The 22,448-nt window shown below is 41.6% G+C and overlaps 1 protein-coding gene across 2 annotated transcripts in view; it reads right to left on the bottom strand.

The window, feature by feature from the left end:
- The window catches only part of TOX (thymocyte selection associated high mobility group box), a 299,605-nt gene that overhangs the window by 11,146 nt on the left and 266,011 nt on the right, over window positions 1-22,448 (bottom strand). For both annotated transcript variants that reach the window (XM_059673126.1, XM_059673125.1), the window contains one exon: window positions 11,193-11,273. In XM_059673126.1, coding sequence (XP_059529109.1) covers window positions 11,193-11,273 — 81 coding nt within the window. The remainder of the gene's footprint in view (window positions 1-11,192; window positions 11,274-22,448) is intronic.

The raw sequence follows: 22,448 nt of genomic DNA, 5'->3' as shown, positions 1-22,448 counted from the left end.
AAACTAGGAATGGACATTCAGATGCCCTGTCTTCTGTAGCAACATTAAGAATGTCATAAATTGTTCACAGAAACTTTCAAGAGGAGGCTTCAGACCAAAGAAGCATTATTAATTACTAGAGGCCCAATGCACGAAATTCATGCAAGAGTAGGCCTTCCTTCCCCCAGCTGCCGGCACCGGCTTCCCTCTGGCACCCAGGACCTGGGTTTCCCTCGCAGCCCTGGCTTCGTCCGGAAGGATGTCTGTAAGGGTGTCTGGTCTAAATAGCATATTATGCTTTTATTGTTATAGATAGAACCTAAAAGATGTTTTCCATTATAAAATTAAGTCAATATTTTTGCTCCCGTTTAAAAAAGTCTTGTTGTTGCACAGAGTAGTGAACAATTCAAGGAAAAGGTCAATCAGGTTAATTCAGGCCACATAAACACCGACTAGTTCTACATCAGAATAGCATGTACTGGGGTGATATGCCTTAAACATCATTCTGTACATGCCAAGACGATATGTGTTTATTGTGTGTCTGTGTGTTTAAGTCATCAGGGAAAGTGTTTTCATTGTGTTTGCATTCCCTCTTCTGAGCCTACTGCACAAGGGCTAATTTCATATTTAGTCACATACTGTGGCACTGTCATTCAGAAAATAAATGATTACACAATGAGCAGAAAGCTATCACACTTAATGCATGTCAGTGCATCTTTACTTTTTGCTTTATAGATGTTTTAATTCAAACAGAAGAAAAATCACTCACATTTACCGTACTCTCAAAACTATGAAATATATGTAATGGTAAAATGTTTTTATCTCGGTAGCCAATAATTGCCTCATTATCTACTGACCTGGAATATAGAGCTTTAGATACATAGCCTGCACTTGCATATACACCTGTGTGTATGTAAACCAAACGTACAGAAGTATATATGACATGTTGTTCAGACAATTGTATAATCATCCCAAGAATTACAATACATTTATAATCACATACATTTATTTATTTAAATTAAACCTAAGGAAATGTACTTATGCTACCCTAGAAATGACTAATCCTAGTGAGTATAGACACATAGCAAACAGCAGGGCTGGCTTCATGGGTGGATAGCCAGTCCTGGCAAGCAGTTCTAGGTATAACACCAGCTTCACACCCGAACGCACATAGTTTCCAAACTGTACTGAAGGGGGTTTGTGGAAAAATAAATATCTTAAAACAGCCAGGTTCCATGAGAGAATATGTGTGGAAACAGCACTGGGTTAGAGAAGATTAAGGGGGTGCCTTCCAGCAGGACTTCTTAGAACCTTCACTCTGCGAATCTATGTCTTGAATCTATAAGTAAGAACCACAAAAGTCTTCTCTTAATGGGCCACTTCATGGCAATAGTGTTCAATGAGAAATATTGGTGCAGGAAAATTAATAAATCACACACACAAAATTTAAATTGGCAAATAGAACACACATTTCAATTTAAATAGTCATGTTTCTTGCCTCAAACTAACTTTTTATTGCCTCACAATGCATAGTGAAATTTCGTGCATCCAGGTACAATATTAAAATAATCATTATTTTATGTTTCCTGGAATACAATTTGCATAGTAAGTTTCATATTTCACGCTAAGGATGGTGACAGTTTCTTGAAGGGTTAAGGCAGTTGGCAGCTTCCCAATTAGAGCCTAGAAGAGCGAAGATGTAGACATGCTAATGGTTTTCCTCAATGGTGAATTCAAAATAAACAATGAGCCAAATTCAAAAAAAAAAACAAAAAAACAAATAAAAAAAAAACAATGAGCCAAATTCTCCCAAATTTCACTTTTTAAATAACAGCATGTGGTCCACCACATTGATGGATGATAGATAGATGTAGAGGTAGAAGTATAGACTTATAGATAAGTAGAAATAGATTGCAACCTAATCTGAGATACTTGATTGCCAACCTTGTGAAGGCTCTTTTCTCCTGGCAAACACAAAACCTATTGTCTATTCAGCCATTTATTTGTCATCTATCTTCTCCCGACTAAGGCATGAAAAGATCAGTAATGCTAAACCGAAATTAGCAGTAACTTTAAATCACTGGAAGGAATATGGGCAAACTAGCTAAATAGATTTCTAAAAGGAATGATTTAGACCAGGGGTCCTCAAACTATGGCCCGCGGGCCACATGCAAATACGAATATTGTATTTGTTCCCGTTTTGGTTTTTTACTTCAAAATAAGATATGTGCAGTGTGCATAGGAATTTGTTCATAGTTTTTTTTTTTTTTTAAACTATAGTCCGGCCCTCCAACAGTCTGAGGGACAGTGAACTGGCCCCCTGTTTAAAAAGTTCGAGGACCCCTGATTTAGACAATACTTAACCATAATTTGTAACATAGAGAGAGAAAGAATCTTGGGAAGTTATGTGATTTCTCTTCACTTTCCAAGATACTTCATGTGACAAGATAAATAGTGTGTCTAGGCACATGACTGTACATGGCAGGCACCCCAACAGGGGTTCTCTCCCTGTATTCTCTCTTTAGAATGAAGTCCCCCAGTTTTGGACCCCTCTCCATGGAGGGAAGGACCTTTTTTACAATAGTGACTTGAATCTCTGCATCCCATGCATCTGGCACGATGCCAAGTACAGAGTGCACACCAACATGTTTGATGAATGACTGAATGACTCTTCTTGAGCAATACTCCACACAACGACTGTTGCCCTTGCTGAGGCTCCTGACAAAGCTTGCTGCTCCTCTTCCCAAGGGGGGAGGAAAGATCTGAGATCTTTGAAACCTTACAGAATATCAGGGTGATAGTCCACTTTCTCCTTTGCTCTCAGCATAAACCACACCCTTCCAGAAGGGGTGAGAAATGACCACCCTTAGCTCTGGCCCTTGGTCATGTACTCTGCTCTTTATTCCCCACTGGATCTTGGGTGATGCAGGCAACAGGGAAGTTTACTGTGCTCCACTCATATTTTGAGAATTTGCGTCTTGATGTAAAGATCCATTCATTCAGACAGAGAAAAAAAACCTACTTCTAACTTCATTTCTGATTAATTCTTAATCAGACTAATACAACAGACCATCTATTAATTATAGTGCTATTTTATTATTTTGGAAGATAGGAAGAATAAGTTCATTTTCCAGAACAGTGCCATGAATTCATAATCTGATTAAACGGGAATATGAAGAAATCATAAATTTAATATACTCTTACTCTCATTTTCTTCCAATTAAACTATGAGAGCAAGGCTACAATTTTGCAAATTAATTGTATATGAATATCTTTATACCTATCATTCATAACTTAGAACTATTTTCTCATACAGACTAAAGAATTTAAGATTGTTTCTATTTTCAAACACATTAACTACTTTCATTTTAGGGTGTGTGTGCTTTGTGTAGGTAACCTGATAAATGGGATTTTACTACTGTACACACAACTGAAAAATCAACCCTTAAATCAGACACTTTAATGCAAAAATGGTGTTCTGGCTGTTAGTTTCTGAATAAGTTCTACTTCCTGTTTGCTTTTGAAACCATTATTCTGACTCTATAAGCAAAATGAGGATGCATGTGTGGCAAGAAAGACCATTGGGTCTTCTCAGTGGAATCTTTCACAAGAGATACAACTCTATAAACCTTCAGGTATTTCTTAGGATCCAAGTTGCTGATTATCCAAGATAGTTTTGATCCCATTTACTCAGTATAATAAAGATAATCCCATTCTGGGATAATAAGTGCCATAAAAATAAAAAAAAAATTGACAAAGCAATTGTTATTTAAAACAGCAAAGTATAAATACAAGACATAAAACTCAGTGGAAGCAACAATATAGGAGTTGCTGGACCAAATCAGATTAATCGTCCATCTAATTTGATTCTTGTTTTCAGCACTGACCAATACTTGATACACTGGAAATTAAAGAAAATTTATGCACCGACTCAGCTGTGCATTGTTGCTTCTGGACAGAAAATTTTCTTGGTCCTTGCCTGTGATTAATTTACACCTTGAAGCATGAGATTTTTATTATCTTTAAATCACAGTTTGGGCTTACGGAGCTGCACATTTTATGCTAACAGTCATAAAATGGTCCATCCCGTTTTCAAATTCGGACTTAATATTTGTCTTCATGGCATGAATTCTATAAATTACTTCATCCTGTAAAAAGAAATTATGCCCTTTTTTTTTTGTTTTGAACTTACTGGCCCTTAATTGAACTGAGCATTGTGATTTTTTGTTTATGACGGGTCATGGCAACAGAGAACTTTTGTGATTTAATTCAATACTGTCCTATACTGTACATTAAAACAAAAACCCAGCTTCCATTGCCCTCTATACATTTGGCACAAGGTAGAAACAAAACCTCCTCTCTGGTGTGTGACCTTAAAGTCATGAATCTGATGACTGTCGTTTAACAAACCAGAACATATTCGCCCACATGATGTCCCCTTCCAGGTGGGCACTTCTAAGAAGGTGGACGTTTCTTTCAGGAAAGGCTGCTTTTGCTTGGAACCCTGGAGGACTCCCCCACTGGATACCTCTCCAGAGCCTGTGGGACGCTGCTTTACAGATCCTCAGACAACTCTTTGTTGTTTGATGGTGCGTTTGATTTTGGAAACGGCTAATAGTCACTTCGAGCCAAGCCTGCGGATTACATTTGAGTGATGTTTGGGGGAAAGAACGAGGTGTGAAAACAATGTAACAGGTTGGACTTTCTAAAGGGGCTCGCAACCTTTTCGTGACTGCAGTTCTGAAAGAGGAGTTTCAGGACTCTTTTTGAACTCGGGGAGCAATAATAAAATAAGTTTGTGGCCTCCCAAGGTGACTACTTTGAATCCAACACTCATTTCGAGAATATAAATTCTGGTCCACGTGGTAAAATGAAACCAGGTCCAATTGCTTTAAAGTTATACATTGTTCTCAACGTAATAATTTAGACCCATGTCTATGGAAAAGCTATATATCCTTAAGCTTTCCTTCAGAGGCCAACCCCAAGCGACCTTAAATAGCAAGTAAAACTGCTCCAGCCGGGAAGTCCTAGCTTTCAAAACAGCATATCTGCTTGGCCCTCAGACTATTCTTAGTCTCTCCTGCTAAAGACTCATAAAGACCATTTCAATTTCGAAACCTGCGTAGATGAGTTTTAAAAATATCTAGACCATTTCTCATCTTTATAAGGGGATGTATCCTGAAACAAATTGTTTCTTGTTTGAATGCCACTTACAGTTTTTCTGTACATCAAAGCAGCCTGGCAGACAAATTGAAAATATGAGCCAGCTACATTTTCAATCATGCACACACTTTTCCTAGTCTTTGCACACTTACCAAGGACATTAAACTAAAATTAGTAACAGCAACAATAAAATAGCTGGTAAGAATATTAAGTGTTTCCCCGTGTTCAGGATCCCAAATCATGCAGCTTATATAGTTTTTTTTATTTCAGCCTCATGGATGTAGGTCCTATGATCGTCTCTATTTCACACATGAGTAAACCAAGACTTAAAACAGCTGAATAACTTGCATGAAGACATGCAGCCAGGAAGCGGGAAACCTGGAATTTGAACCCGGATCCACCTGCCCCCGCTGCCTGTGGACCCTTCTGCCCTCTGAGGACTCCTCAGTGTGATCTGAGTGGCACTTTCGAGGTCCTTGATGCTCCCCTTGACGTCCTGTGGAAGCACAGACGTGGAAGAACTCTTGCAATCCTTATTTATAAACCTTAGTTTCCTGCTTTTACACTTCTCTATGGAAAGAAATTGTCTACCCAAATAATTCAAGAGTTTAGTAATGCCCTCTGTTCAGATTAAAGTCCTCTGGCTTCAAATAGCATCTTTTTTCTTGTTCTGGAGCCAGAGAAAATGGAGCACCAGTAACCCTTGTCCTGTGTCGAATGCCTGCCATGGGCTTGAACTTGCCTAAGTCTTTGTTTTTCAGACTTAGAAATGTCAAACTCTCTCTTCTCAGCTACTATCTTCTGCCCTTTACCTTTCAGTCACTTAGTTTTGTTTTTTTTTAACTTTCAGTTTTCGATGGCTAACATACAGTATGATACTCGCTTCATGTGTGCAAGTGATTAGACATTTTCATACCTTACCAAGTGCTCACCTCAGTAAGTCTAGTACCCGCCGGCACCACACACGGCTGTTACAATCCTGACTCTGCTCCCACTGCTGCACTTCACATCCGTGCGACTATTTGGATAACTGGCACTTTGTACATCTTAATCCCTTCACCTTTTTCACCTGTCCCCTAACCTCTCTCCATCTGGCAACCATCAGTTTGCTTTTTGTCTCTATGAGTGTGTTTCTGTTTTCTTTCTTCGCTTATCTTGTTTTTGAGATTCCACATACACGTGAAATTGCATGGTGTTTGTCTTTCTCTGTCTGACTTATTTCACTTAGCATAATTTCAGTCCCTTTCATGTCTCGTTCTTCTGAAATCTGTCCAACTTCCCTGTTTAAATTATAGAGCCCAAATTGAATAAATTATTCCAGGGTCTGACCAGTGTTGTGTTTCAACACTCTGTGCTCTGTTCATGGGTCCTTCAATTCCGATGTGTTTGCCCAGCAGGGCGTGGCCTGTGGCTGGGTGGCCTGTCACAGGCTCCCTGTGGCCAGGCCAGGCTGCTGCACAGCTGGGAGAGTGTGGCACAGAGCGATGCTTTCTAGAGTGTCTGCAGGCCCCTGGCTCCTCTGAGGGCTCCGGCCTTCTACCCCCAGCTTCCTTTAAGCCAGGGCAGCTGTCCTCTTAGCTGCCTAATATGTGAGAGCTGGCATAGACTTTTATTGGAGATAACAAGAGGCTGTAGTTCTAAGCTATAAGCTGATGAACAAAAATAGATCCAGAGACATAGAAGCATCAAACAGTCCGTCAAACCTCAGAGGGAAGGTAGGGGAGGGTAAGTGGGAGATGGGTAAGAGATCAACCAAAAGACTTGTATGCATGCTGATAAGCCTAACCAATGGACACAGACAATAGGGGGGGGCGGTGAAGGCCTGTGCTGGGAGGCGGGAGCGGGTTGGGAGAGGCCAGTGGGGGAGGAGGGGAAAGGAGACATATGTAATACTTTAAAGAATAAAGAATTTGAATAAATAAATAAATACATACACACATATTGGGTAATCATGATAGAGAGAACCTATAAACTTTGGAACAAGACAGCAAGGAGTCTGGGTCCTCAATCTGCCACTCTCCTTACTGTGGGCGAGTCATTTAATCTCCCTGCCCAGGGACTGTCTAGAAAATGGGTCTAAATCTTGCTTTGTAGGGTTATTGTGATGATTCCTAGGAATTTACCTAAAATGTCTAGCACCGTGTGCGACACGTAGAAGCACCTTGGTAGCAAGACACTCTTCGTATTTGTGTTATTGGAAAAAAATTCAGTGTCCTTCTGAGGATGTGTCAGTGCCATCATTTTGAAGTTATGACAGTTAGAACAGTCATTTATTATGACAGAGCTTTTTTATTTTGGGTAGATTTCTATTTTATTCAGGCCTGGAGTCATGTTAATGAATTTGTTGGATTAGATGGTCTAAAGTAGATTTCCACTAAAACATAACATGAAATATTGAAAGGAGAGGGACACTGTTAATCTTATGCCTCAGTTTCATGGTGGAGCCAGGCTGTTTCTATTTTTGATTATGTTCCGTAAGAAGCAGCTAATTTTAGACTGCAGTGGCAAACCTTTCAAGTCCCGTGAAACGTTTTCCTTTGATGTGCTGCATTCAGCTCGGTGCTCTCAGCACCCAGCCCCGTGCCTGACACAGAGCAGGTGTCGTGCAGCTCTGCGGAGTGCGGCCTGGACTGGAAGCCACAAGCAGCAGCAGACCGGACCCGGCCGCAGATTAGTGAGGGGAGGGGCGATGGGCCTGGGAATGCAGTCTTATTTGGTGGGACAAATGCTCTGGAGGAGTAAAGCAAGAACTTAAGGGCCTGGTGCTCCCTGCCTAGTAGAGTGTTTCCTTGGCCAAAGTGACCTCAGAGGAGAGAGTCAGTGCTCCGCCATGGCTCGTGGGGTGGGGGGAGTGTAAGAAAGCAGGTCAAGCACGCTGTCCGGACCCATGAGCAGCACGGCCCAGCCCAAGGACTGAGAGTGGGGTCAGAGAGCTGAGGAAATTCATTCACACAAAGGGACCTGCTAGAAAGGTAAATACGATCATGCCATCCCTACTGAAGCTCAGTCAGTGGCTTCCCTTCATACCAGATAAACACAGTTCCTTTCAATGTCCTGCAAGGCCTTGGCGAGTGGCCCCTGCCCACCTCCCCAGCTTCACTTCAAACCAGGCTTTCTCTGTCATCAGCTCCAGCTGCATTGACCTCTCAGTGCCCCGAGCCACTTCGTCCCCGAGCCTTTGCACCTGCTGCAGGCCCCCCTCGGCTCCCTGGGGGCTGCAGTTCCTGTCTGCCTCTGGCCCTCAGCTCCAAGGTCACACCTTCAAAGAGGACTTTGCAGTTCACCCTGTCTGGTCCCTTGCTGTATGTCCTTCTGAATGCTTAGATTCTCAAAGATCCTGGTCCTTTACGTTTTCACTCTTGGTCTCCCAGACGAAAGAGAAAATTCCTTAAGTGCAGGGGATGCATTTGCCTGGTCCCCGCTGTGCCGTGAGTCTGGCACAGTGTTTGGTACAGATCACATGCCCAGGGGGCTGCCGAATAAACGTATGCTTGAGTGAATGGGAACAAAACCTGGCTGGTGGGTGTGCTTACCTGAAATGGTCACTACCAGTACCATGGAGTGTTTTATGACGGCACCTTTAGATCTCTCAGAATAGGGAAATAATTTATAACATTCTAAAAAATTATAACAGAAAAACATGTGCATAAGTATAAATGGCTATTATTTTCCTTGTGACAACTTAAAATAGCAATGGTTTCTTTTCATTTCACTTATATGTGGTATCTGAAAAAAACACAAATGAATTAACAAAACAAAGCAGAAACAGACTCATAGGTATAGAAAGCAAGCTGATGGTTACCATAGGGGAGGGGCTTGGGGGGGTAGGTGAGAATCCGATATAATAAAAGGGTAGTATGCAAATTGTCCCCTCCACCGGGAGTTGTCCCGGAGTTCGACCAGGGGGCGGGACTGGCCAGGGGAAGGGAGGGAGGCCCTGGCTGGTGGCGGTGGCAAGTGGCTGTGGGAAGGGAGGGAGCACCTGGCTGGCAGCCAGCAGCTGCTAGGGACCGTACCAGTACATGAAATTCGTGTACTAGGCCTCTAGTAAATACATAAATAAATAAATAAATAAATAAATAAATAAATAAATAAATAAATAAACGAACTAAGAACTGTACGTGTCAGAACAGTCACACAAGACAAAACACAAAGTGAAAAAGAAACAGATTTTTACACACTTCCATCTCAATGGGAGAGTAGGCTGGTAAATTTTCTGTACATGCCTACAAGGTTATACTGCAAATATCCACTCCCCTACAACATGAGAGGGCCGCTTCTTCTAACCTGGAGAGGGTGTTTGTAATTTCCTTCAATTTGTATACACACAATACATGGCTGTCCATAAACAGACATTCAACAGTTCCAGCAGAATTCCTGCTGCCAAAGAGGAGAAAAACGTTAGAGTAAGCTGTAAAAAATATGCTCGGTTTTTAAAATGTAGATATGGCAATTCGCAGCATTTATACACATTGCCGTATACTGAGGTCTGCAACTCTGAGAGTGAATAGTAAGAAAAGTTGCAGCTAAGAGTAAATCTGAGGGCACTTGTTTTGAAAGCAAAGGCTTAGTCAGTGTCACAGCATTCTGGCAATCCACATAGCATCAACCAGAGGGTTTTGTATGGGGCTTGAGGCATTATGGATTGATTTTCTTGGATGTAAAATGCTCTGACTCTCTATTTAAAATGCTCAAAAATTTTAAATGTGAATGTTTAGTTTTTAAATCTATTGAAGAGGATTAAAGCCCCAATGTTTAATAAAAAATAAAAAATAAAGAAAATAAAACGCTCAAAAAGAAAATTTCATCTTGGATGAAATCTTATTCCACTTTTTTAAAGCCCTCTACATTTTGGGCATATTAGTTTGAATAATATCAGTGTGACTAATTAACCCAATGGCTGGATGGATCTAATAATTTATATCTTATTTTTTTTGCTATGATTTTATACACATTCTGTGACTTCTATAAATATACAGAAATGTGAGATAGTATCAGCAGAAAATATAAATAGCTTCAAAAGGAGTTAGATAAATTAGGAAGTGCTAGTTCTTTGGTGAGAGAGTACAGGAGAGCTAGAAATTTTTAGGTTAAGTAATAAATAGCATGTTTTTCCACAATGTCATGGCTTAGAAGTGGAATATAAAGTTGTATTAGGCCACTGGCACACTGAAATTTTTATCCACATGTATTTCTGCTCTCTTTTCTGTTCTGCATCAGTATATTCAGCATATATTTTCCCCTATAAAAAATGAATTTATATAATTACTTTGGAGTTGTTAGAAGGACGATGGCTATTTGTGGATAACAGAGAAAGTATTCTTCATGGGTGAATAAAATGAATTCCAGAGCCCCCAAGACACACTGAACCAAATAACAGCCAGATTTAGGCTTGAGATGACATAACACCAAGCACCTATAAATACAGCCCCATCTCACTGAGGTTGCCTCCCTGAGAAATCTATAAAGGGAAATACATCTTTAATAACCTGAGACCAAACAGTCAACTCTTGAGTATTTATAACAGAAAGGACTAGTGTATAAGATATTTTAAAGCATAAAATATTTTTAAGTGGCATATTTCAGTTTCAAATAAAATAATGCAAACATTTTTTGGGGGGGAGTGAGGACTGGGGAGGCCAGCTTACATCCTGATGATGCTGTAATGAGGCTAAATTTCAACAGTTGGTATCTCCTCAGCAAAGGTCAATGGACGGGGTATGAAGCGGGAGGCAATTTAAGAGCAGGACGCAGAGAAATAGAAAATTGGCTCAGGATTAAGGATGCTCTGTGACTAATCCACAAAACCAATAATCCACAGGTGGACAATATTTCATAGAAGGCTCGGAGGATACTGCTCCGGTCTTTTAGGTATCAACACATATTTCCATAACATACAGCTATATTGCTTTGTTTAGGGTTTACTTTTTTCCCCCAACAAAGGAGATTGTGCAGAAATGCTAAAGTGGTCTTTTACGGCTTTAAATGACCATCGCAGTCTGCAATAAGATGGCCACAATCCGACACAATACCACACAATAGCACGTTACCTTGGATACAAGGCTGGCTCTGTACGCTGCTAGTTGCTTCAGGTACTCTTTCTTTGCAGCCTCGGTTTTCTTTTTATAGACCTGTAACAACAACAAAGAGTCTTAAATTAGAAAGTGCATCTGCTTTTGTTCCCAGAGATGTACAATGCAGAATGATAATTGCATGCACACACATGCACACTCACACACACAGAAAAACACAATTATATTATATTAATATTATATACCATATATATATATATATATATATATATATATATATATATATATATATTCAAAGATTGTGTTCTGTTCCTGAAACAGATTTTTAAGAAGCATGACAATAGGCTAGATAAGAAGAAGATTAACAACAATGAAATTTTCCATTTTGCATAAAGCATATGAAAGGATTTATCTGGTTTACTTTGAGAGTAGAGGTGGTTGGCTCAGAAAGATACGATTGATGAAGGTTCCCGGGGAAACCACACACGAGTAAAGAAGCCATTCACATTTATATATGAGCAGATAATCCTACAGTGCATTCTCATCCTGATATACACATTCCATGCTCAATATAAAAACAAGGACAGAGTTTAGCGATGACCAATGATGTCCAGTAAGAAAATCAAAGGTATTGGAGCTGGCAGGCTCATCACTATTTAAAAATTTTGAGCCTTAAGGTTCTATTTCAAAGCCTCAGGAATTGGCGATGGAGGTCACAGACACATTTGGGGGTGGAATGGAACCCTGAGTGGCCGAGGACTGCGTGCATGCCCTGCCCTGCAGCCTGCTCTGGTCACGTCCTTTCCAATGAAAACACTGATGACATGGATCTGTGGACTCCTCATGGTGAAAAGGTAAAGATGTTCAGAAATGAATTTCAGTTTGCAAAAGTTTTCATTTCTCAGAGGGGATCATCTTGAAAATAAAAGTAAAATCCTCTTAAATTGAGCAAAAGTACTGAAAAAAGACTTGCTGCTATGCTAAAGGTCACCTCGCTAAGTTAAATGGGAAGGAGTCATTAGAGTCGAAAATGAAAGATTAGCAAAGTGAACACACATGGTTGTCTGCTACTATTATGTCAATTCTTTCAAGCCTTTGGAATCATTTTTTAACCATCTTTTGAAATCAGCCTTAAAGAGCAAACTCTTTTTCATCATTGACTGTGTAAACAGAAGTGTATTTTTATCAACAACTATTTTAAATTTCCCACATCTTGAATTTTACAGCAGGGAAGGAGGTTGGGCTAATATTTTTAATGCTGAACTAAAAAACAGACACAGATTAAGGACTTAAAAGTGGCTTTGGAATTAGTCAGACCAAATATCTGCCAAAGTTGGCAGCAGAGGTCAATTTATGGTGTTGAATGCCGAAGAGGGTATGCGGAGCCCAGTCCCCAACTGTGAAATTCAAGACCGAGAGAAATATTATTTACTCATGAATATTTTAATTAAAGCAGAACATTTTACTTAAGGTAAACAATTGACTGACCTTGTGACCAGAATTATAAAGGTCCCTATGAAATAAATGTGCTCTTCTTTTAGGGAAGTCTGCAGCCTAGACTTTTATTCTTGGCATTGTGATGTAATGAAAGGCAATTTAATAGGACAATTAAGAATTCATACAATATTATCATATAATCATTGTGCCATTCTTACTAAATATGAAATTAAGAGACTTAAAAGTTGTTTTTTTTTTAAAAAAAATAAATAAACCAATAAATTCTTTGGCTTAAGAACAAGAGTATTCCAAATTTAGTGAGCTAATTATTGGAAGTCAGATCCAGATTCTTTTTTTGGAAATTTGCACGTGTAAACAAATAACACTAGGGTACAGCAAATGCCTTTGAATAATATGACCCACCCATGTATATGACATGCCTCGTTTCAGCCACAATCAGAAACCCAAAGCTCTCTGCTTTTTATTGATTTGTTTTCACCTTGAGAGACAGATTGCTGTTTCTAGTCTTTTCTTCAACCATCTTCTTTGAGACATAATTTATAATTAACGAGCTTAAGCTGACAATGTTTACATTTACGTTTAATACCTTAAAATATTTCTAGAGGATTTCTCTCCCACACACATAGACATCCTATTTAGGACTTTAAAGCAAATATTTAGTAAATACTGTATATTGTTGATGGTAGTAATGCATTTGTATGCTTGAAGCACTTACGTTTTTATTAATATGCTACTCCATCTGACCCCCAGGCAGCTAACTGGGGTTGGCTTAACTTCCAAAGGCAAAGAGAAAACACCCACAGCATTGCCAAAAGCATCATTTTCTTAGCAGCAGCAGATTAAGACAGGTGGCCAGATGGCCTGATCGTAGCATCTATCCTTGTTCTTGCATTCGGTTTCTACTGAAACAGCAACAGTGTGACTAAGGTGCTACCCCAACACCTCACAAAGTGTTAACGTTCCTGAAATTTGTTGAGTAACAACCATAGGAGAAAGGTGGCTAGCGATGTATTTCAGGCTGAATATGTAACCCCTGGTTTCACTTGGGGATCGATGTTGTTACGAGATGCCTGACTAGCATTCAGAGTGCCCTGTTTTCTACAAATGGCTCCCTATTGGCTATTGATGATTGGCTATGTTGGATCATCACACAAGTGCCTAAATACCACTTTACTAAAGAGAAAACTCATCACTTCATGTTGCGTGGATTGATGGATCCATTCTTTCCCGAATAACTGCAGATATTCACAGGGAGGACTCAAAGGGCAGTAATATCAGGAGGTATATTTCCATCACTGAGTTTAAAGGAAAGTAGCCCTGATCGGAATTAAAATCTGAGTCAAGTTTCCTCAACAGTAGTTTGGACCTCCACGTTTGAGAACTATCTAATAGTTCCAATATTATACTGTATGTCTTCCTAACGTTTTATGAGAATGCTTTTTCAATTCCATATTTGTTGGAAATGTCTGAAGAAAGACCTCAAATGTATGAGAGAATGATAAAAATATGTGCATATTCAACATATAGGTGAAGTGGGGAAATTCTTACTTTAGAACATATTTTAAAATGATCACTAAAATATTTCTCAAAAATGTTTCAAAGCACCCTAGCCATCTTGGCTCAGTATTTAGAGTGTTGGCCCATGGACGGAAGGGTCATGGGTTTGATCCTTGTCAAGGGCATGTACCTTGGTTCCAGGCTCAATCCTGGTGCCGGTAGGGGCACGTGCAGGAGGCAACCAATTGATTTATGTCTCTCACATTGATGTTTCTCTCTCTCTGTCTCTCCCTCTCCCTTCCACTCTCTCTAAAAATCAATGGGAAAAAATATCCTCAGGTGAGGATTAACAACAAAAAAAATGTTTCAAAGCCTCTGTTCACGGAGGGAGAAAGTCTACTTACTAGTAAAGAAACCAACAATGGTGCTGACTGCCTTTGGCAATGAACAACCCACGGCAGTGATCAAACCTTCTAACCTAGGAGGATGGGTCTGATTTATATCAAAGTTAAGTTTGGGAAAGAAATGGTCTCTCTCTCAGGGAAAGACAAATATTTTAAAGATATGTGATTCATACAGTAAATATTAGTGCTCAGTTGAGCTACAAAATGGCTTCCAAATGGTCTACAGCTGTTTGAAATAAAGTGCAAAGTTGGCCAGATGGGGATTTAAATATCATAATACATCATTTATCATTTTCCCCAGCTCATCCAAACACTTTTGAATTCATCCTGTCCTAACTTAGTTATATGCTGTGGTTTGTTATTCTAAGAAAGCTACCATATCCGATCTAAGGTTTGCATCTCAGTGGTTAAACTAAAACATATATAACGGCTAAACTAAAACATACGTAGATAGACATCAAATAGCATTTCTACAGAATCCATATCCTGTTCATGTAATCTAGTGATTCACTGAATCATTTTTGAAATGCTCTAAATACCAGCAGTACACATGTTTTCACAGGCTAATCATCCCTAATTGAAATCAGCAGTTCAATATGAGTGACTATAATAAACTCAACAAGAAAAAAAAATCGAATACACTCTGTCATTGTACTCTTTTACTTTCTGGTCTTTTCCCAAACAATCCATCCAACTAATACAAAAAAGCAAACTCCTATAAATACCACTTAATTCCTTCTTCCTTCCTTCTTTTCTGCTCAGGCTCTCAGTTAATCTCTAGTCATACTTTATTTCAATGAAGTTTTTATAGTAATAATAAGAAAAAATATATAATTCTTCCAATTTTGTATTCTTCTCAAACACTATAAAAAATTAAAAGGCATTTTTTTGGAGGATGACTTCAAATGCAGTTTTTTTTTTTACGCCACTACAAGTTCATATTTATAGAAAATGCTTAGAAATACAGTTATGGATTAGAAATAATAATTTAGCCACCAGTCCCTGCCATATCCTTTAGAAATTAATGTTTGTAGCTCCTTTCAATGCTGTTATTATTTAGGACAGTTAGAGAAAGTACATTTATATTTTATATAGATCTCAGTCCTCAAATGCAGTTAAATTTCCATCTTGTGTAAATTGCTCAGCATTTTCTTAAGCATTCCAGAACTCAAAGAACTTTCAAAAGTAGTATTCAGAGGACTGAAAATATTATACAATGTGAGAAAAATCTTGCTATCGATTCTTTTTTGGAACATCTGAATCCATCTAAAAGGCCCACATAATAATGCTGTGACCTGTTTCTGGGATGGTAGGTATCAGAAAGAAGTACCCTTTCTGTTAAAAAAAAAAAAAAGGCTACAAAATATATCTGTTTATTTATTAAAAAAGGATGACTGGGGCAAGTATGACGTCATTCATTTAACAACATATTGAATGTCTAATATGTGACTGGTGTGGTGTGGGGCACTGAAACTATGGATTGGAAATCAGCATTAAAAATACGCCTCTGTTAAAAAAATATATTAAAAAATATGCCTCTATTGTACGCATTTTTTTGTTAAGCACTTTATATATATATATTGTCTTTAATTCTTTCAACAAGAATGTTTAAATGGTATTTATTATCCCCATTTCACAAATAAGAAAACAGACTAGAGTGGGTAGCCATTTTACAGCAAGTATGGCAGACCCAAGGTGGAAATCAAATTCATCAGGTTCAAAGTTCTACTTTCGTTTACTCAGGGGCTCCTCCTAGTGGCGAGACAACTCCCTTGATGCCTCTGAGTCAACAGCAGCGGTCTGATCTCTTTTCCACAGCGGAAGCCCCAAGATACAGGGCAGTTCCTGGCACATAATAGCTGCTCCTGGGGATTCGTTATTGAGGATATAGTCCCTAGTCTCAGCTTTTTTCTTCTGTGAGTCATGATAATCATGAGTGCTCCTAAAAAAAGTACTAAGTTGCATCTTCCACATCAATGGGAATAGATGATTTGATACACAGATACACAGCCCCATCACCCCAAACATTTTTACCAAGAATACATAAAGCGCCACTGACTTGAATAAATGTTTTGTTCAAGTTTTCTCCCTAACAATGTCATGAAAATTTCGAAGTGAAATGTTTACCCTTAAAGGAGCATAGGGTATTTCTGTATGTGGACACGTATGTGTATGCCACATGCAATAATCCCATCTATGTACCAGCCATTATGTGTACATACCTGCATCTTAGAAGGAAAACATGCTCACCATTTCACGTAGTTTTAATGGCTCAGTTTCAAATTTTTATGACTATGAACTTTTCTTACTTTAGAAAATGAACAATTATTTTACATATCCTTTATTCCTAGTTTTAAAAAAAAAACTGGGAGCCGAAACCGGTTTGGCTCAGTGGACAGAGCGTCGGCTTGCGGACTGAAGGGTCCCAGGTTCGATTCCGGTCGGGGGCATGTACCTGGGTTGCGGGCACATCCCCGGTGGGAGATGTGCAGGAGGCAGCTGATCGATGTTTCTCTCTCATCGATGTTTCTAACTCTCTATCTCTCTCCCTTTCTCTCTGTAAAAAATCAATAAAATATATTTTTAAAAAAAACTGGGAAAAGGCATACTGTTTATAAGGAAATGGGCAAGATAAACACGTGTGAATGCTATATAGTGCAACAGGACTTTGGCTAACCTTAAGTACGGTTGACATAAAATCCAAATGTTAGCCTAAGATAAGGGGGAAAAAGGAAACTGTGGCAGCACGTAGAGAGTGGGTGTGTGAGCACCAATGAGGAGTAAATGATTGGATTCCGTGGGCTCGGAGGATTTGTCAGCTGCCTCATAAGTATAATTCTGGCTCTTCATATCCCTGCTGCTTCTAATTTAGCAGGACAGGCTCATAATTGAAGCAAATTAACTATTTACACTTGCCACTTGTGCCAGGGGAAGAGGACACAGCAGCGGGGAAGCACGAGTAGGAAATTACATTCTTCCCACTTGTGTCAGATCTCCCCTTATATAAACACATTAACAGCAATTTCATGAGGCGTCAAACATAGGAATAAATACGGGGGGATAAAATAATGAGGTGTTGCTATTGAGCCGAACCGCTATGGCGAATATCCTTGGATATGAATTATGCATCCTGAAAGAAGGCATATGTTACAGTATTCAAACAGTTCCCTGCAAGCGCTCTCTGCTCATTAGGCTCTGGATCTCAAGGTAAATCTACTCTCCTCTTCCATCCACCACATCGCTAGCATTTACAAAAATACACTCGCTGGGCCCCGTGGGCTGTGGTTTCTCCTGACTACATCAAACTCTGAGCAGGCCTTCCACTCCATTTTTAGCCTAACAGCATGTTTATTTAGTTCTTTGGCTGGAGCTTTAAAGCCATTTAATGTAATGTAAACAAGAACATTTTGTTTGTAATTTGCTAAACGTATTACAGCCCGACTGTGTCTCCAATTAGGAACTTAAGGTTCATTTAGTCATTTACATCTGGTTCTGATTTAAGGTGACTTTCCTTTTCCACTTACGAGCTGACTTTCCCTGGCTGAAAAGGACCCAAGAACCCTTTATAGCTCTTTGGACCAATCCCTTCTGCTTCGAAGCTGGACGGACCCTTTAATTGAGAAGGGCTTGATTTGTTCTCTGCTGTCCCTGCGGACCCCGGATCGTCGGTTTCGATGACCAGAATCAGAGAATCCAGAAGGAATGGAGATGACACAGGAAATTTAGCTGGAACCTCATAAAAAAGATGCTGAGGGTTGCCGAAACTCCAAGGAGTACTACCATAAAGGGCGTGATACTGTCACGGCATTCTTTTTCTCCCTCTGTAGTTCCAGGCAGTGAAAGAGAAGTAGCAAAGACCAACATACTTATGTTTTATTTCCCTTTCTCCATCTGGTGCCTTTTAAACAACTTAGCATGCTTCTGAAATGGGCTCTGCATTGTCTTACGATTCATTAGCATTTAAAACCTCCGGTTGGCATCCCAAACACAATTCTGCCCCCATCCCACATTCAGTGCCATCTCCCCAAGTATTTAAACGGAGAGAGTTCTGATACGTGAAGGTTGTTCAGTGGCTTGGGTAGGAACGAGTCACAAGGGATGTTTTGTGTTCCTGGAGGGTTTTTATCGCTTCTTTCAGCTTTCTTGTGAGTTTTCTTCTCTGAGAGATGCTTCACAGGAACCAAGTCCACATAGTTCTGAAAATAAAGACCTGCCCTATGCAGCGGCCTGTCGGATGGATCCGCCCGCACTCCACAATGAGGCAGCGTGTGATGTATGCACACAGCGGCTCTATTAGTCATGTTCCCTCCGGCTGCTAAGAAAACATTCAATTGTAATCTCACTAATGGATGTTTTCCCTTAAATATTATAATTTTCGGAGCCCCCTAATAAGCCATCAATAATTTTGTCCATTTCCCCCAGTTTGTGTTTCTCTTTGTGGCTGTTCCTAATTGTGGGCTATTATGACAACAGGATTTTTGAACAATGGTGGCTCATGAAATCCTAGCTTCCCACTTGAACCAGCTGCCTCCACCATGCCGGTCGCGTCACGTGGGGCTGTTGTGTATAACATGCGCATTTGTCCTAAGTTTTGAAGTTTAACGGTCTGCCTCTCATCTGCGCGAGCAACATGCCTTTACAAATACATAGCAGCCTGTGTGCTCCCCAATTTGAATATTGAATGAGAGTAAAATACAATTAATTTAAGTTTGAAACAGAGATATTACATTATGTTGGCACAATGTGTCAACATAAAGGGAAAGAACAGGTGGTAATACACCATAATAACACTTCTGGATATTTTGCTGAAATTCTCTGGATGCTCAAATGTGCATCCTAGGAGGGCATATTCGCTTTGCTGGCAGTTCCTGCAAACTGTCAGGGCAGGGCTGCCACGGCGCAGCAGAGCCGTGGCCCGTGGATGCATATGCTCCCCATTGTAAGCGCCGTGTCTGCGTCCACCTATTGGACCCTCTTTCTTCTTGTCCCTGGGATGGGCCTGCATTCTGTGTGTCGTAAACCATACTTTTTTAAACCACTGGACTTGGATTATGGAGTTGCTTTATAATACCCATTGAGTTATTTAGGGTTAACCATTATTTAATTTCATCCCTTACTTATAAAACAAATTCCCCCAAAGACCCTCAACTATTTCCACTAAGAGAGAACCCAAAGTTACTTATTAGGTTTGAAATAAAATTCAGAAGAGAAAGAGGAAAACATGTTGCCATCGTATGTCAAAGCCTTAAACGATCATTGTGATCACATCTCGATTAGAAAGTGTTAGCCCCAATTTTGAAAGGCAGAATGGGGCCATGGGAGTAATTTCCCTTTTTACCATGACAGTCAAAAATAGTGACTCTTATATTCTTTGGGTCTGTAATTACCTTATATCAGCGATTTTCAAAGGGTGGGCCACAAGAATTTCAAAACATGCAATACCTGACTATTTAGTCAGGGGCACTGACCACGTTCTTTTAGATTGTCAAATTTCAAAAGTATCAACAACCAACATAACACTAGCCATCCAGTGTGAATGAATCGAAATTATACCTATTTTTTTTGGTCAGATTGTGCCACAGAATTTTAGTGGTTAGTTTATGTGCACCATGAGATGAAAAAGGTTGAAAATAGCTGCCTTATATGATCAGATAAAAAGACAGTGAAATGGCCCTGGCTGGTGTGGCTCAGTGGTTGAGCCAGCCTATGAACCAGCAGGTAACAGTTCCACTCCCAGTCAGGGCACATGCCCAGGCTGTGGGCTCGATCCGCAGTGTGGAGTGTGAAAAAGGCAGCTGATCAATGATTCCCATCATTGATGTTTCTATCTCTCTTTCCCTCCCCCTTCCTCTCTGAAATCAATAAAAATTATATTAAAAAAAGAGAGTGAAATGTTATCTTAATGTTCCCCTCTTGCTATAATAAAAATAAAAGGCCCCATTGTAATAGAATTAGTTGTTAAACCCTACATATTTATATTTGCTGCCTTGAGGAATTACCTAACTCTCACAATAAGAACATAAATCCTTAAATGTCTAACCACTATGCTGTACACCTGAAATGAACATAATATCGAATGTTAACTGTAATTGAAAAATAAAAAAAGAACATTATTCTTTTCCACCAGAAATGTGGCTACAAGTACTGACTTTTTATATTGCTAATGTGAAGGACCAATCATGGGTTAGGAAAGGCCTTTATAAACCTCTGCCTTTTTAAAACCACTGGTCTTAAAACCATATGACCTCCTCTAGTGAGGGGAGGGGGGGTGGGGAGGGGGGGAAGCGGGGGGAATAATTAGGAAAAGGTACCTGGGGTCAGAAAGAGAATAAGAAAGGGTCAGATGGCCAGTAGTACAGGCAACTGGTTTCTTGAAATACAACTTTGACAAAGTAGAAGCTAAGGGAGCACAGAGGAGCTTGGAATAACACTCCCTGCTGAGTGACTGGGTCAGGGGTGGGGCGAGAGGGGCTGAGTCAGGGGTGGGGGAGAGGGGCTGAGTCAGGGGTGGAGGAGAGGGGCTGGGTCAGGGGTGGGGGAGAGGGACTAAGTCAGGGGTGGGGGGAGAGGGGCTGAGCCAGGGGTGGGGGAGAGGGGCTGAGTCAGGGGTGGGGGGAGAGGGACTAAGTCAGGGGTGGGGGAGAGGGGCTGAGTCAGGGGTGGGGGAGAGGGGCTGAGTCAGGGGTGGGGGGAGAGGGACTAAGTCAGGGGTGGGGGAGAGGGGCTGAGTCAGGGGTGGGGGAGAGGGGCTGAGTCAGGGGTGGGGGAGAGGGACTGAGTCAGGGGTGGGGGAGAGGGACTGAGTCAGGGGTGGGGGGAGAGGGGCTGAGTCAGGGGTGGGGGAGAGGGACTGAGTCAGGGGTGGGGGAGAGGGACTGAGTCAGGGGTGGGGGGAGAGGGGCTGAGTCAGGGGTGGGGGAGAGGGGCTGAGTCAGGGGTGGGGGAGAGGGGCTGAGTCAGGGGTGGGGGAGAGGGGCTGAGTCAGGGGTGGGGGAGAGGGGCTGAGTCAGGGGTGGGGGAGAGGGGCTGAGTCAGGGGTGGGGGGAGAGGGGCTGAGTCAGGGGTGGGGGAGAGGGGCTGAGTCAGGGGTGGGGGAGAGGGGCTGAGTCAGGGGTGGGGGAGAGGGGCTGAGTCAGGGGTGGGGGAGAGGGGCTGAGTCAGGGGTGGGGGAGAGGGGCTGAGTCAGGGGTGGGGGAGAGGGGCTGAGTCAGGGGTGGGGGAGAAGGACTAAGTCAGGGGTGGGGGAGAGGGGCTGAGTCAGGGGTGGGGGAGAGGGGCTGAGTCAGGGGTGGGGGAGAAGGACTAAGTCAGGGGTGGGGGAGAGGGGCTGAGTCAGGGGTGGGGGAGAGGGACTGAGTCAGGGGTGGGGGGAGAGGGGCTGAGTCAGGGGTGGGGGAGAGGGACTGAGTCAGGGGTGGGGGGAGAGGGGCTGAGTCAGGGGTGGGGGAGAGGGGCTGAGCCAGGGGTGGGGGAGAGGGACTGAGTCAGGGGTGGGGGGAGAGGGGCTGAGTCAGGGGTGGGGGAGAGGGACTGAGTCAGGGGTGGGGGAGAGGGGCTGAGTCAGGGGTGGGGGAGAGGGGCTGAGTCAGGGGTGGGGGAGAGGGGCTGAGTCAGGGGTGGGGGAGAGGGGCTGAGTCAGGGGTGGGGGAGAAGGACTAAGTCGGGGGTGGGGGGAGAGGGGCTGAGTAAGGGGTGGGGGAGAGGGACTGAGTAAGGGGTGGAGGAGAGGGGCTGGGTCAGGGGCTAGCAAAGCAGAGGGAGCATGTCTGGCATGTGTGGCATCCTGGGTGGAGGAGGGCGGGATTGCAATCACAAAAGCCAGGGCGCAGGAGTGGCTTTGGGACTCCTGGTCCAAGCACAGGGTTTCCATTTAGCGAAGTTCTGCTGGGTGAAGGAATGAAGTCACTGCAACACT

This window comes from Myotis daubentonii, chromosome 17 (genome assembly GCF_963259705.1).
Source record: "Myotis daubentonii chromosome 17, mMyoDau2.1, whole genome shotgun sequence".
NCBI classification, from domain to species: domain Eukaryota; kingdom Metazoa; phylum Chordata; class Mammalia; order Chiroptera; family Vespertilionidae; genus Myotis; species Myotis daubentonii.
Note: the sequence above shows the minus strand (reverse complement) of the source record. Positions and strands in the feature narration are given on the sequence as shown.